This window comes from Galeopterus variegatus, unplaced genomic scaffold, assembly GCF_000696425.1.
Source record: "Galeopterus variegatus unplaced genomic scaffold, G_variegatus-3.0.2 Scaffold209, whole genome shotgun sequence".
NCBI classification, from domain to species: Eukaryota; Metazoa; Chordata; class Mammalia; order Dermoptera; family Cynocephalidae; genus Galeopterus; species Galeopterus variegatus.
In genome coordinates this window covers 532,905-549,894 of record NW_007726320.1, presented here as the reverse complement: position 1 = coordinate 549,894, position 16,990 = coordinate 532,905, and the positions used below count along the sequence as shown (strand labels likewise).

Sequence of the window (16,990 nt, the reverse complement as noted above, 5' to 3'; positions counted from 1 at the left end):
CATACTGTTAGTGATCAGTGTGTAATAACCACAGCAGTTCTCACTATAGCTGGAAGAGGGGATAAATTAAAACTATTCTGAGTCCAAAAGATACTTAAGGGTCATGCTAGATTCTTGGGACTCCTTTCTGCTTGCCACTAATAATGGCAGAAGTGTGTTCCTCTCCCCAACTCACCTGCAAGGTCTTCTAAACCTTGAAGAGGCAGGGCAACTGTCTCCAAACGCTTCTTGAGCTCATCCTTGAGGTACTGCTCACCAATGAGCACTGAGAGTTCATCACACAGTGTCTGAGCCTCCTTAATCTCGTGGTCTAATTGCTCTAAGTCAGATCGAATCTCACTAGTTTCCTCCAATTGTTGCTTTACAGCCTCAGGTTGGGTGCTGATGGCCGACTGGCCACTCAATCTCTGTCCAACTGCCTTCACTTTCTCTGATAAATCCTGGAGCAGTTCCTGGTACTGGGTGCTTTTGACAATAGCTTGGTCAATTTGGCTGGAACGGGAATTGAGTTTGTCAGTCAGCTCAACCCACTTCTGATTGATGCTCTGGAGTTCTTTCTGTACTTGACTGGTGGATGGAGAGATATCACCAGGGCCTGTTAGGATGCCCTGAGCTGCCTCATTCAGCTGCTCATGCTGTTGCCTGCGTGTTTCAAATTCCTTCAGCATAAACTGAAACAGAAATGACACAAAAGCATTTAAATAGAAAAAATAGATCTAAAAGCAGCATCAAAATAAAAAACTGATTTTTGGATTGTACTAAATAGTGCCAATCCCTTTTGAAAATAAACCAGGGGGCTGGCTGTGTAGCTCAACTGATTAGAGCTCAGCCTTATAACACTATAGGTCACAGGTTCAGATCCCCATACTGGCCAGCTGCCAAAAATAAATAAAAAAATCGGAAAATTTCAAGGACTGGGCTACTAGGCCAATGCAGTATCACCTAACAATTGTTTAATAAAAACTTATTTTGAAAGGATCGTTGATAGTATATATTTTATTTCTTTTCCTTATTTGTCCTGTTCTGTTTTGACATCAGTTATTAAGGTTGGCTTAGGCTAGGAAGTTTGTTCTCTGGATTGGCATTCATCAGCTTTGCCATGCAACACCCAAGCCTCTGAACTAGGAGTTTGGAACATTGGATCCCGGAGCCAGCTATATTACTGGCTGCATAGTCATTTCAACCTTCAGTGCCTCTGTTTTCCTTAGCTTCTTTCTCAGAATTCTAACAGCACATATATAAAATGTACATTACAATACATCGCAATTAGATAAAGAGCTTCTTTAAAGTAAGAAACATGCTTTATTTATTTTCTATCTCCTGCTACTCATCAAAGTTACGATTATGGGCAGTCTGGAGTCAGACTGCCTGCATTCAAATCCTGGCTCCATCACTCACTAGCTGTATAATCTTAGCCAAGTTTTTTAAAGTTCTCCAAACCTCAGCATCCTCATCTGTAAAACGAGGATAGTGAGGAACTTATCTTGGCTGTTATAAGGACTAAATGAGATAATTTATGAAAAGTAATCGGCATTTACACTGTATAAAAATACCAATGACCTAAGGAAATAACAGATATGTGAACAACAAACTATAATAAAATGTAATGAAAGCAAAAATGATAAAACACTGATGTGAACATAGAACATGAAATGTGAAAGCATGGAGTAAAGGGGATTGATTCTGTTGAGGATGACAAAAGGTAGAAAAGAGAAATCAGGAAAGGCCCCCCAGAGGTGACAATAAAGAATGAGTTCTCCAAGCACAGCAAAGAGTAAAGCTGGTGGAATGTTACTTCAATAGGGCCTCAGGTTAGTAAAGGCACAGAGATCAAAACTATTTTCATAATAACTAAGATGTTATTTGCCTTTTCAAATTCTTATTCTTTCACAAATGTTCAGTGGAGTTTTCCAGAGGCTACATGACATCTACTATCACAACAGATTGAATGCAGAAGCAGATATGAGAATATTCAATTTACCAGACATTAAATAGATTTGCAAAGATATAAAACAATGCCACTCATCAAATTTTTTGTTTTAGAAAATATTTTTTCATAAAAAATATGTTACTATGTTAACATAATGGTTTTATGATTCTTATTTTAAAGTTAATTAATATATACATATTTTAAAAATTCCTCAGTGTTTTAATACAGTAAATATCAATTGATATCAATAGATAAATACAAGCTCTTTGGGATCCTCAATAGTTTTTAAGAGAATAAAAGAGTTTTTAGACCAAAATGTTTGAGAACCACTGGATGAGAAAAATATTTGTAACTAGACCAAATAGGACTCAATAATTACTTAAATGCACGGACTGAAAGAAAGTGTTCTCTCAAAAATTACTCTTAGGTCTTAACTTAGGGAACTTGGTAGAAGGTGGGAAGAAATGGAACAGGTTTGTGGAGGATGTGAGGCAAGGAAAAGGTTCTGGGCAGGATTTCATTGGAAAAGACATAATTTTGACTAAACCAAATTTCTATGATGTTAGGCACTTAAGTCAATTTTTTTGAAGTTTGATCTGCAGAAAATCTTTAAATGAAGCCAGCATATATTATATTAACTAATGAAGATATATTACACTAAGTAATGAAGATCACTATTACTGAGATTTAAAAATAAAATGATTCTATAATTCCGATACTGGCCAGCTGCTAAAAAAAAAAAATAAATGAATCAGAAAACTTCAAGGACCAGGCTACCAGGCCAAAGCAGTATCAGAAAGTTTCTCATTCTCTCATCCACTTAATGATGATAATAATAGAATTAGTGACTATTATTTACTATTTGACATACACCTTGATAAATACCTTACAAAAATCTCATTTAAACTGAAAAAACCAAGACTTGAGAGGTTAAATGACTTGTCCAGGGTCATGTGAAATCTACTTGCTGGGAACAGCACTCAAACCCAGGATATGTGACTCTAGTTTCTTTGCTTTAAAACATTAAGCTATATTGCTCACCTGGACCTGTTGCTTTTGTGCATTCAACATGTTGGGGTCAATAGAGAGGGGCCCCAGCACTCCCATCATGAGTTCCTTCTCCATCAGCCAGGGCCGGAGCTGGGATTCTGCAGCCTGGAAGCAGGCCAGATGGCTTACAGATTCTTCTAGCTGCCTTTGCCGAGCCACAGTCACCTCAGTGGCCCTTTCCCATCGGGAATCTGTAGAGAGGAAATGAGAGAATGTATCTCTTACCCTCATCAGCAACTGGCCTGGTCCCTAAATTATGTTCCTAATATACTACAGGAAATGACCCCAGGAGCAGGATTTTAAATTTTTTTTAATTAAAAATAACCTCTTAAGATTTTTACTAAAGTAGCACAGACAATTCTACATCTTGACTGTGGTGGTGGTTAAATGAAACTACACGTGATAAAATTGCACAGAACTATGCACTCACACACACACAAGTGAATGTAAAATACACTACATTATTTTAAAATTTACTGTATAGTAAACATCTTTCATGTCAATATGCCTTTCATGCTAGTAAATATTCATCTACATTATTTATAGTTCAGTATTATGAACAAAACTTATCTAATCTCTTTATTGAATATTTAGATTATTTCCCATTTTTCATTTTTATCATCAATGCTCTCTTTGATTCTTTTTTTTTTTTTTTCTCGACCGGTAAGGGGATTGCAACCCTCGGCACGGTGTGGTCTGCACCACGCTCAGCCAGTAAGTGCACCGGCCATCCCCACATAGGATCCGAACCCACGGCCTCGGTGCCACCAGCACTGCACTCTCCCAAGTGAGCCACGGGGCCGGCCCTCTCTTTGATTCTTGATCACAGTAGATTGTCAGTCTGACTTGCACAAAGAAGCCAAATTTCTGACTCTTTGAGTGGATTCTCTAAATTTTTTCCCTAATCAGGCACACTCTGGCCCTATGTGGGCCTATAGTTTATTTATGAAAATTAAGAAAAATAACTCCTGCTTTATACAATGTACTGAAATTCTCTATTGGCTTTGAAGACAAGCAATTTAGTGAACTTGCAACACCCCTGTGACAACTTACTGAGCTCCTCTTGCATTTTCTTCCAATTTTCTGCTTCTTGTGAGTTAGGATATGTCACCAATAATCCAGCCAGGGCTTCCTTTACTTTTTGGATTTTTGGAGAATTCTGTTCCAATTCAGCCAGGAAGGCCTAGGAGAGAGAATATCATGCATGCCATGAGATTATGAACAGGAAACAAAGCTGTGTGTGTGGTAGAAATGACTGGAAGGCTGGACAACAGTTATAGGCTCTACTCTGATTCTAATCCATAACTTGTTTTGTGATTTTAAGGTACTTAACCTTTCTGCTTCGATTTTTACTTCAAAATGAAAATTTAGATGGCAAGATCTGAGTTTCTTTCATGTACAACACAGCACTAGAACCCAACAAGACAGAATTATTATATTAATCACTATAAACTAAAAGTGCCAAGATATGATGATGATGTTTTTGTAATTGGAGATGATGTGCTATGCTCAACTGGAATACTAAAAATTTTGGGAACCAAAACACCAAAAAACCCAAGTCAAAACCTTCGGTAAAAATTTCTTACATGGGGCTGGCTAGTTAGCTCACTTGGGAAGCACAGTGCTGATAACACCAAGATCAAGGGTTCAGATCCCCATACCAGGCAGCCACCAAAAGAATAAATTCCTTACAGGATTTTCTTTTCTTTTTGGTAACTGGCCGGGGATCCGAATCCTTGTCCTTGGTGTTATAACACTGTGCTCTAACCAACTGAGCTAACCAGCCAGCCCTCTTCTTACAGGATTTTCTGTGGTCTTTTATCTTCTGACATTTTTCCTAGTCACACATGTCAACCTGAAGAATGAACTGTAATCACAGTTATTTAAGTCCCTCCAAAAGAATGATTTGGCTCACAGCATCATATAGAAAATGAGATCCCATTCTCAGTGAGTTGATGCTTCTGGGGAGGGCTATTCTCTTTCTGCAAACATACCTGGTTTTGTTTCCTAATCTGATTTATAGCAATTTCTAATTTCACAGGTAAGACAATTCTCTAGGAGAGTTAAGTAATATTAATCATTTTGAAGTCAAAAATACTGCTCATTGTAGCCTTACTTTCAGTTCCCTGGGCTTGGGAAGGACACTGGGATGGCAGTCCCTTCCTCTTAGTGTTGGGATACAGTTAATGTAAACACAGTACCTTGTTAGATTCAGCTTGGGCTTTCACTGTTTCTGTCTTGGTTGGAGATGACGAGGCATCCATGGATTTCAGGACTTCCTCTTTTGATTCTAGCCACTGCAGCACTGAGCTGGCCTCCCTCTGAACTTCCTCCATCCTGCTGAGGACAACCTGAAGTCCTTCCAGGCGTTCTCGAAGTACGCCCCCGAGTTTCTCATACTTCACGTTTACATCTGACATGTCACACTGAATCTCCGTCAGATCTAATATCACAGAAACAGAAATCAGACCAGAAATAGCTCTCCAAGCATTCCCTTTAGTTCCTCTCTCCTGAATTACTTGTCAGGATTAAGCATCTCTTCTACTCCTTCTAGTGAACTAAGGATTATCTTCCTGCTAAATCACATAAAAGTTCTTGTTTACGTACACAAAGCAAAAGAGCTCTCATTATCTGCTTTCTAGTTTTGGCATTATATACTCAGATGTATGCCTTAAAATGCTAAATAAACATGGGAACAATAAAGGTGAAGGGAGCAAAAGTAAGAATTCAACCATAGTGTGCTATTGGGATTAATGGGCTGGGAGCATTCTTCTGCTCCCTATTCTACAAATTACAGAGAAATCACCCAGGTGAGAGGCTGAAGGCTAGACTAGATTACCTCTAGCATAGCTTCTTTTTTTTGTAGCTGGCTAGTATGGGGATCTGAACCCTTGAACTTGGTGTTGTCAGCTCCACGCTCTCCCAAGTGAGCTAACCAGTCAGATTTAGCATAGCTTCTTTATAATTCAAAGATTTGCATGTATTTTTCAAGGTCTTTCCTTATTGGCCTTATCTAGTGATCTAGTTTATTTCCTCAGTACCTTTAGTTTCAGGTGCTGCCAACCTGTTTAGCAGATAGCCAGCAAACAGAGAGGCATCACAGTTGCTTCTCCCCAGATTTTCACCCTCACGTGCACCCTGGCAGCATTGCTTCCATACATATTGAAACATACACAGATGCAAACACGAATACTGTCCTAACACACCCAACAAAGAGGCACTGTTGAAATGGCATTCTCACCTTTGCAGGTGTGGTATCCGTTTACACTGCCTACAGAGCTTCCTACAGAGGGCAGTATGGAACCTGAGCAGAAGGACAGGGAGACAAACAGGGCAAGACCAACGTGTTAAGAATACATACAGGCACTGAATTTGTTCTATGGCACTCACTTTAAGGTTGGGTATCAGGAGGTTAACACAGCACAGGACAACATACTCATGGAAAGAGACAAATTATTTTAATTTAGCTGCCAGGCAACGAAGTGTCACTCAAGTTGTTTTAGCTCCTTAACAGAAATGATTCTTAACCCTTTCTAGAGGAAATTCAAATTTCTCTTCTTAAATCTCCAACTTGAATTCTCTGAACCCTGTCCTAATTTTGTGAAGCAAGTATTGCTAAAACTATTAAGTATTTAGAATGGTATCTGCCACATTTTGGAATGAGTATAAAGCCAGAAAGATTCACCTTTATTATCAATCACTTTCAATATAATAAAAATGAACAATAAGTACCATTAGGAACATAAGAAAAACAGCATTCTTTCATTAAAGACATTAAAATGAGACCTTCTTATATTTATTTCTGCAGGTAGATTCCCTGTCTTTCCTTTCATGACCTCTTCCTGCTCCCCTTTTCCTACCAGAAAACAAATTATAAGCATCAATAAATTTGGCTCATAAACATTCCCAGAAACTCTGCTTTGGGCCTTTCGTTCTGTTTCTAATTACCACAGTTCTACCCATATTCTCCCGGAGTTGATTTCTTGTATTTCAGAGGCGTTTCCCAAGTTAAGTAAAAACCAAGTCATGTAATAATAAAGATTATATATAAATCTGAACAAATATTCATGATATAATGTTACATTAAAAGGACAGAATAAAACTTATGTGCACGGATTTCTCTGTGCAAAAAGTCACACATAAGGTTATATTAAAAATAGTTGAGTTAGGATGGGGATTATAAACCTTTTAAATGTTAATATTACTGTATTTTCAATTAAAGAAAACAGAGAAATCATATTTCATTGCAGTGTGGTTATGGCAAAAAAGAAACTGGACTAGTAATTAGGAGAAGAAGGTCCTAGCCAAGGCTGTCACTAACTCAGTATGTGAACCTTAATCTATGGACACAGTTTCTTAACCAGACTCTTCTCTAGGATATGAAGATAATATTAACTATCCTGTCAATTTTCATGGGGTTATTGGAGAGAGGAGATAAGATAATGTTTGTGAAAGCACTTTATGAAACAAAAGAAGCTACACAAACGTAAGGAACTGGAATATTCATGATTTTTTAGAGTTGAAAGAACTTTGAAAGTGATTTTCAAAGCACTCAGGGAGGTGCTTTAAAGATTCTGTAAATGTTGGTTTAAGTTTGACATTCAGGTAAATTTCTAACTACTTAGAAATGACAATAAAACATGCACTTTCTATTATGTTGAATACCACATCTTAAGCCACTAGTCATAATCAATTTATGTTGCTTTCGTGGGGAGAATAAAGTAGCTCCTTTCACTTCCGTGCATATATTTAAACTTCTTTTTAAGTGTTACTGACTGGAAAGGTGGTAGTACTTCAACAGCACTTTATAATATACAAATCTGTGCATGTCCACTCCTGTACTGTACAAAGAAAAACAGCTATAGCACATGTGTGATATATAAAATAAAATGACAAAGAAGTTTGAGGTACATCTACTCAGAGCAAGCTCTCATCAGGACAGAAATGTATGATAATATAATTCTTTTCCTTTTTTTGGTGGTTGGCAGGTGTGGGGATCTAATGATAATAGAATTCTTAACACTTCAGGTCAAGATGATGTCAGCTTATAGACAGCTTTTATCCTCAATGCATTTTAGGTGTTTTCTATGTTTAAAAAAAGAATGTGAGCCCTTATTAAATATTCTCAGTGGTTTAACTTTGAAACAATTTCGTATTATGTCACTTTTAAGTCTCTAGTTCAGTCTAAGCAAAGAGTATCCTGAGATTAAGTGAACTTTTAAAAACATTTGTCATCATTTGCAATTACTTATCTGTGTAAGTCATGTTTTCTGGATAGAATCAAATCAACCAAAATTTAGAAATAAATCAGATAGTGAAGATGTCATCCAATAATCCTCCTTTTGAAATTTTTCTTTTTTTTTTTTTTGTCTTTTTCCGTGTCCAGCAACGGGATTGCAACCCTCGGTGCTGCTCCCGCGCCTCGCTCAGCCAGTGAGCGGGAACCGGTCCGTATGTGGGATCCGAACCCTCGGGCGGGAGCGCCGCCACACTTCCCAAGCGGTGCACTATCCAGTGCGCCACCAGGCCGGCCCAAAATTTTTCTGTTCATTAAGATAGTCTCAATATTCTCACTGATGGATGTCATAATAGATAAATGCTATACATTAACATATAAGGGAAATTTAGGCCAACAAAGTATTATTTGTTTTATGCAGTAGGGCTCTTTATGAGATTTTCATTTTCTCAAAAAAATACTAGTGCTTTAAAATGCTTGAAAAATGACTGATCTAAGTCCAGGAGTCAGCAAACTATAGCCTACCAACCAAATTTGGCCATTTTTCTGTCTCTATATATAAAGTTTTATGGGAACACAGCCACACCCATTCATTTCTACATTTTTTTTTTTTTTTTTTTTTTTTTTTTTTTTTTTGCAGCTGGCTGGAATAGGGATCGAGCCCTGGACCTTGGTTTTATCGCACCATACTCTAACCAACTGAGTTAACCGGTCAGCCCAATTTCTGTACTGTCTATGGCTGCTTCTGTGCCACACTGGCAGTTATGTTATGTGTGACAGAGACTATGTGGTCTGCAAGCCTGAAATATTTACTATCTGGCCCTTTTCAGAAAAAGTTTGCTGACTCCTGACCTAGTCACATGGTAATGTCACTGACCTTAGAGTATAAAAATCTCTAATTCCCTGAAATGTCACTTCTGTATAGTTCCAAGAAATTTTTAAACTTTAGGATACCAAAGAAAAGTAGACATTCCCAGGAGGAAAAAGAAAGTAAACTTTTCCTTTACCATTAAATTGACTATATGAGAACACTGTCATCGTTTGGTAATAAAACCCATGAGATCCCAAATAACCACCAGCAAGTGACTGTGAATTCACATTGGATTTTACTTAAAAGACTTAATTTACAGCCAGAGGATTATTCATACATTTGGACACAATCTATGTACCCCTTCAAGGAAGTGCACCAGTCTCTGGTGTACCAATACTGACTCCCAAATACCTACCTGGATATCATGTTCATACCCACCCAGGGCTGATCCAAGTTTAAAAATCATGCATACCCAATCCCATGTACATGTTTAAAAGAGAAACTCCTCAAAATTAAAACCTATTTTAATTCTTCTTTGTTCATTTGACAGTTCTAAGTGGGCCAACTAGTATATTTATTTTTCCCATCATGGGAAGAAATTTTGCAAAATGGAGCAATGGAAGAAACTGATCAGGTTGAAGGGGAAGACTGCTTTGTGGACACCCTTTGTTTTCATATTCAAACTTGATTCTGACTTTAATTAAATAAAGGGGCATCTCCAAAGGTCAAAGCAAAGGATGATGTTTATTTACTATATTTTGAAGAGCCTGTACTCACCTGTCTTGGCCTGGGAATCAGGTGCTGTGATCTCCATGATGAGATTTTCTAAAGAAGTGCCTTTGTAATTGATCTCTTCCACCAGAGTTCCTTTACTTGCCCAGTCATCTAGGAGACCCTGTTTATAGAACAAAATGACTAAATGTAACATCTGGGGCCTTCTCATAAGTAGGGACACCTGTTCCACACATACTCTCTAAAGTTTTGACAAGCATTAAGACCATCCTCATATATTCAGCCATTTCAAGATCCTGATTTAGCCAGCCAAGGTACGAGAGGATAATATCCTTGAATTTTCAGGAACTTCTAATTTATTTACTCATTCATCAAATATTTATTGAGATTTTAGTATAGGCCAGGCACCATGCCAAACACTGGGGATACAAAAGAGGATTATGACACAGTTCCTAAAACCAGCAGTTCAGATTATCAATTGCATTATAACGTGATAAATGTTATTACAGAAATATGGACAGTGAACTCAGAGCACAAGAGGAGACACATTTAATTCTGCCTAGAGGGAGGAAAGCTTTGAATTAAGAAAAGAGTTTGCCAGGTAGACAAAAAGGGGCAGCATACATGTAAAGAATAAAAAAGAAATGGTTACTGAAGGATAAATGAGGAGCTAGATATTGACATGTGGAGAAATACAGAGAATCACAGACTAAATGTTGCATTTATCAAGAGAACTTTATGGTAGGGCTGAAACCAGAGCTCTAACGACCATAGAAAGCCATTAGGAAACAATGGCACCTGTTTTAAGACAAAAGGACTAGGTCATGCTATGTCTCTAACATGTGACTGCCTGCCACAGCAGTAGGATTTTACTCCTTTCAAAGCAGGGACACCATCTTAACCTTCAGTCCCTTCCTCCACACTAAATATCCCTGACAATCTACTTAGATTGCTTTTGACTTTAAGCTGCTGAGTAGCAGGAGAAAAAGACACAGAGCCATTAACACCTACCAAGCTCATGCTGCCTAACTTCAAACAGCTTGTCAATTCTTTCATTAATCACCTTGATTCCCAAGTACCACAGTCCCCAAACTATGCACTGACTCACAGGATATTTTAAAATTTTGAGGGAAATACAGTGACATCTGTTGGACACCATGTGAACAACTACTGTTAAGTTGTCTGGACCCAACTACTTAGTGAGTGGAACTATTAAATTGTTTTGGGTCAGGGGGAGACCTTGAGGTGCCATGAAAAATTTCTTGAAGCACCAAGGGCATTGTGAACCAAGAAAGTTGGGGAACCTCTGTCCTAGGTAATTCCCGACAGCAAATGCTACTGGTACCAGCTCTGCGAAAGCGATCAAACTCTTCTTTTTCATCTGCTGAGGATAAAGCTTTACTTAGAAAATAAGGACGAATGCACGAGAATCTGTTAGAGGCAGATTTGGCTTATTTTCACAAAAAGAAGATTATGTCAGAGGTGCAAGCAGAGGTTGGATGACTATGAATCCAAGATGGTACAGAAGGGATTCTGTAGGGGATGGGAGGAAGGTTGGTCTCATCCTAGAAGATACCTTCCAACTATCTGATTCTAACTTGTTCTTTATTAGATGGAGTAGTATTAGTTCTCTCTTTGATTTCCTGATTATATATCTGGTCACCTGCTCACATGTATTCATCTAATTCTCATACATACAATGAGAGTGTGAGGTTCTCAAGGATTGCACTTGGACAACTATCCTTTTTATAACCCACCATAGCATGAGAGTCATCCAAGATGTAGCTGAAACTTTACAAATTTTATTCCCAGATAATTTGTTTGGTTCTGGTTTTTAAGTAGATGTTACAAGCATAGTGCTCAGTAGTGTCAGGTAGGAGTAGGTGGGAATCACACGAAGAGAATGTAGGAATTCCTAATCTGATGCCGATGGATAACTTGGATTTTTCAAACCACTTCCCCACCACAGCTAGAAATCAGTTCATACAAGCTTCCAAACTGCTGTCTAGCCCAATTTCTGGAGACCCTTTTGTTCACCTACCTTTAGGTATTCAATATGCTTTTCCAGCTCTTTAGCACTCATGAAAGTCTCTGAAGGTGGAATACTCCCTTCAGTTTCTTTCAGCCATTTCTGGAAAGTCCTAATCAGCTTCCGGAATTCATCCAACTGCTCCTGGCAAGATGATGCATCTTTCTCTCTGTCAATAAAGAAGTTTTGTTACTTGCCAGACTAAACTTTGTAAAGTCAACTTGAACTAAAACTAGGTTCATTCTGGGACTCTTAGGCATCAGTTTCCTAACAGGGCCTTTCCTTCCCATAATCTTCTCCATAGCAGGTTTGGCTGAACAACCACATATAATACAGGAGAGCAACAAACTCAGGAATCTGTTGCCCTTGTTTGGACATTTCTGAGAAAAGAAGTCTTCAATCTTACACTAGGCTAAAGTAAAAGTGAGAAAAAACTAAAGGGAGCCTGCTATTTAGGTACTATGATACAATGGAAAGAATGCAGGCTCTGGATCTTGATTCCAACTCCACTACATTTTAGGTATTTGACTTTTTCAAGACTCAATTCAAACGTGAGAAATTAGGTGATTAGCCCTAGGTTAATTTAGCATGCCAATGAATAAAATAAAACAGGAGAAAATTTTGGAAATGGCCACATCTGTCGGTGAAATGTCAACCCAAAGATTATGGTTCCTCATAAAGCTAAAAGGCCCTCAGGATAGGGGAAGAAAAACAAAGCCTTCTTGGCCTTTGTCCCAATTCCCTCCACTAAATAACTTGCTGCTAACAATGTTGGTTGGAGTAACTGCTTTACTCTAGTCACTAAGGCAGTCATCTGCTAAAACAAGTAAGGGGAGTGCCAATATAGCCCTTAATTATGTCTGGAAAGTCTCTTCCAATTTTTCTTTTTATTTCAAATTCTGCCATAATCCTACTTGCTGCCTCAAATTTGTTCTATTTGGTCCAGGCAACCTGAGCTTTGTTGATTCAGCAGAGCAGAAACTCAGCCCCATTACTGAAAAAGAATTAATTAGTAATAGAAAACACTAAGCATCAAGTACATTGGGTAGGTCTGCCTAAATGAGGTACTTTCCAACCTCCTATGACTCAGGAACAGAGTGCCAGATGCCATCTTTTCTAGTAAAGGAGGAAGGAAAAGATCATTTCACTCCACAGCAAGAAAAAATAGTTCCCCAACACTGACCAACATGTGAAAATAGTGGAGGCCCAGAAAGTGATACCCCAAAGTGAAGGTCTCAGAAGCAGTCTTGAAAGCAACATTTCCCTCTGATCTTCTCCTGCCCTCCTGTCTCTCAGCCTCATTCTTCCTTGAGGCAAGTCATAGAATCTAGCATCCCTCTTCCCCAACGCAGGTCACAGACATACTCTAATCTTCCCCCCTGCCTTTCTGTCTTGGAGCTGGCCATAAAGAAATTCTCTGACTTACTGTGTCTGATGTAGGTCATAAGACTCTCATTCCAGAACAGGTCCTGCCCTATACCCTGGAGGAATGAATGCTACCCAGAGAGGCCAAGAAGAATCTGAACAAACATGCCTTGCTGGGTTTCCCTACTCTTCTATTAGCATTAAATCATACGTTTCTTGTCCAATCACATTTCTACATGGCTATGCCTGCTTCATGGAACCTAAGCATAAATATGGACAATTTTCTCTATATTTTTGAGTCTTCATCCTGAAGGCTCCTGTGTCACATAAAACTATGATATAATAAAATTTTGTATGCCTTTTCTTCATATTAATCTGTATTTATCAATTGATTTTTCAGAGAACTCTCAATGGGGGTTGAAGTGGATGTCGTCTTCCCTTGGCCCTTACAAACCTCACCTTTCTTTAACTGTCTTCTGTAGCTCTGTAAAGTCCTTTTTGAGGTTCTGTACCCTGTCCTGGTGTTGGAACAGATCCAGTGCAAAGCTAGAGGAGCTCAGTTCAGTTACCAGGTGCTCAAGGGTATCTAAGTTCTCCTGTTGGTCTTCCATTTCTAAATTGAGCTCCTGTCAAGCAAACAAAGAAATGTATTAAATCCTCTGATCCTTACAAATAAATGTACTCAAAAAGATGAAAGATATCTAGAGTAAAGTCTGTGGCAAGTTCTCCCTAATGTGTAGAAAAAGATGGAATAAAAAAAGAGGAATGCCAGCTGGCCCAAATGCTAGATAGAAACAATAAATATGTAGGACCTCTCCAATCCACTGGAGAGTGGCTTGGAATTACATAGGAGTCTTGTCTCCTTTAAACAAATGTTAGAAGGCATGGGAGGTGGCATGACAGAATGAAAAGAATGAAGGTTTTGGGAGTCAAAAAGATCTGAAACTCAATTATGGCTCTGCCACTAATTAGCTTGTGATCTTAAGATACTAAATTTCTCTAAGCTTCCATAGTCTCTTCTGTAAAATGGGATAAACACACTACCTCCACTGTTATTTATTTATTTATTTATGTCTTTTTTCGTGACTGGTAACGGGATCGCAACCCTCAGTGTTGCGCCCGCACCACAACCGGCAACGGGATTGCAACCCTCGGTGTTGCGCCCACACTGCACTCAACCAGTGAGTGGACCGGTCTCCATATGGGATCCGAACCCTCGGCGGGAGCGCCGCCGCACTCCCAAGCGCCGCACTCCACCGAGTGCGCCACCGGGCCGGCCCCTCCACTGTTATTTAACACTGTATTAAAGATATTAGCTAATGCAACTAAGAGAAAACAATTTGTGCAATTAGAATAGAAAAAGAAGAGGTAAAACTATATTGTAGATTACAGGAAAGTATATATTTAAACCCAAGAGAATCAACAATACGACTACATCAAACAATGAAGTAATTCAGTAAGGTAACAGGATATAAAATCACATAAAAATCAGGAATGAAAACTTCATTTACAATAGCAACACAAAAGGTTCAATTTTAGTTATCAACTAACAAGAAACATACAAAACCTAAACTTTAAAACACACCTAAAAGCACAAAAGCAGAATTGGAAAGACATCCGTGAAGATGTGTATGCATATACATGTATACATACATGTGTGAATAAATGCATTTAGTATGACCCAAATAAAAATACCAACAAGTTTTTTTTCCTCTAGAATAAAGTTGATTCTAAAGTTCACATGGAAAAATAAATGTGCAGTTATAGCGATAAAAAATCCTGAAAAAAAAATTAGGACTAGCCCTATCAGATATTAAAACACACCATAAAGCCTCTATAATTAAAAGTGGTATGCTATGGTACATGAATAGATACCCCAGAGAAACAGAATAGAAAATCCAGAAATAGAGTCAAATACACATGGAAATTCTGTATATGACAAAAATGGCTTCTCAAATCTCAGGAAAAAGATGGACTTTTCAATAAATGGTATTGGGAACAACTTAGATCTTTGGAAAAAGATAAACTCAATTCATACCTCAGAATAAACTTAAATTGTTAAAAGATTCAAATGCAAAAGGAAGGGAGGGAGGGAAGGAAGGAAGGAAAGAAGGAAGAGAAAGAAAGAGAAAGGAAGGAAGGAAAGGAAAGAAAGAATGAACATATAAGTTTTAGAAAAAAGCATGAGTAAATTCCTTCAGCCCAGGTGTGGCAAAAAGCTTTCAAACTATAACTAAAAATACATATTCAATAAAAAACTAATAAATTCTACAATGTAAAAGATTTTAAAAACAAAACAAGGGCCGGCCCGGTGGCACAATCGGTAGAGTGCGGCGCTTGGGAGTGCAGTGGCGCTCCCACCGAGGGTTCGGATCCTATATAGAGACCGGTCCGCTCACTGGTTGAGCGTGGTGCAGGCGCGACACCGAGGGTTGCGATCCCGTTACCGGTCACAAAAAAAGACAAAAAGGAAAAAAAAATAAAAATAAAAAAAACAAAACAAAACCCTTTATATGGCAAAAAACACCATAAGTGAAGTCAAAAGACAAATGACAAACTGGAAGAAAACATTTCCAACATATCACAGATAAAGAACTAATCTCTCTAAAGTATAAGAACTCTTAAAAATAGAAAGAAAAAAAGACCGAAAAACTTGAAAGGAAAATGGCAAAAGACATAAAATAATAGTTCTTAAAAAAAATGACTCAAATGTATAAATTGATGCTCAACTTCACTCATAAGGGAAATAAACATTAAAATCACATTCAGATATCATGTTTTCCCTATCAGACTGGCAAAAATCCAAAAGTTTGATAACATTTTCTGTTGGTGAATATGTAGGAGAAACAGGTACTCTCATATACTGTTGGTGGAGATGCAGAATGATGAAATCCCAGTGGAGGAGAATTTGGCTATCTAACAAACTACACATGCATTTACCCTTTGATGGAACAATTCCACTCAAGCAACTTATTCTGAAGATATACTTCCAACAATATGGGAAAAAATGTGCAAGGTTTTTCATTTGTAATAGCACAATTTTGGAAATAACCACCAGAATGTCCACATATAACAGTCTCATTGAATAAACCATGGTTCATCTACACAGTTAATAGATGGCTTTAAAAAAATAAAGAAGATCTCTATAAATTAATATTAAATGACTTCCAGGACATATTAAGTAAAAAAGCAAAGGGCCAAAGATTATATATATAATATACCCTCCTTTTCTGTAAGGAAGAATAGGAAATAAGAATGCGAGTGTATGTTCATTTTGGAAAAAAGAAATAGAAAAAATGAACTTGTAATCCATTTCTATGGGGGAGGTGATAATAGGAATGGAAGAGACAGGAATGAAAATGAGAGTATATCCATATTCACTTCCTATACCCTGACTATAATTTTTTGAATAGTTTTGACTTTTGAGCTACGTTAATGTTTTACATATTTAAAAATAAAGTTTAATCAACAAAGAAAAATAAAGTCTTAAATTTGAATACAAAGAGAAATCAATGAATCTAATTATATATAAAATTACAGGAAAAGAATTATTTAGATAACTTTCTTTTTTTGGTGTGGCTGGACAGTATGGAGATCTGAAAACTTGACCATGGTGTTACAACACTGCCCTCTAAACAACTGAGCTAACTGGCCAGCCCTATTTAGGTAACTTTTTATTTTTTTATTTTTTAAAAAAAGATGACCGGGGGCCGGCCCGGTGGCGCACTGGATAAGTGCGCTGCTTGGGAAGCGCGGCGGCGCTCCCGCCCGAGGGTTCGGATCCCACATACAGACCGGTTCCCGCTCACTGGCTGAGCGAGGCGCGGGAGCAACGCC

At 38.0% G+C, this 16,990-nt stretch overlaps 1 protein-coding gene across 2 annotated transcripts in view; it reads right to left on the bottom strand.

Annotated features, from left to right (window-relative positions):
* MACF1 (microtubule-actin crosslinking factor 1) overlaps window positions 1-16,990 on the bottom strand; it is a 352,523-nt gene that overhangs the window by 86,890 nt on the left and 248,643 nt on the right. For both annotated transcript variants that reach the window (XM_008565851.1, XM_008565852.1), the window contains exons 44-51: window positions 13,613-13,779; window positions 11,801-11,957; window positions 9,805-9,922; window positions 6,222-6,284; window positions 5,182-5,423; window positions 4,034-4,163; window positions 2,972-3,171; window positions 176-671 (exon numbers count right to left, since the gene is read on the bottom strand). In XM_008565851.1, the coding sequence (XP_008564073.1) occupies window positions 176-671; window positions 2,972-3,171; window positions 4,034-4,163; window positions 5,182-5,423; window positions 6,222-6,284; window positions 9,805-9,922; window positions 11,801-11,957; window positions 13,613-13,779 (1,573 nt within the window). The remainder of the gene's footprint in view (window positions 1-175; window positions 672-2,971; window positions 3,172-4,033; window positions 4,164-5,181; window positions 5,424-6,221; window positions 6,285-9,804; window positions 9,923-11,800; window positions 11,958-13,612; window positions 13,780-16,990) is intronic.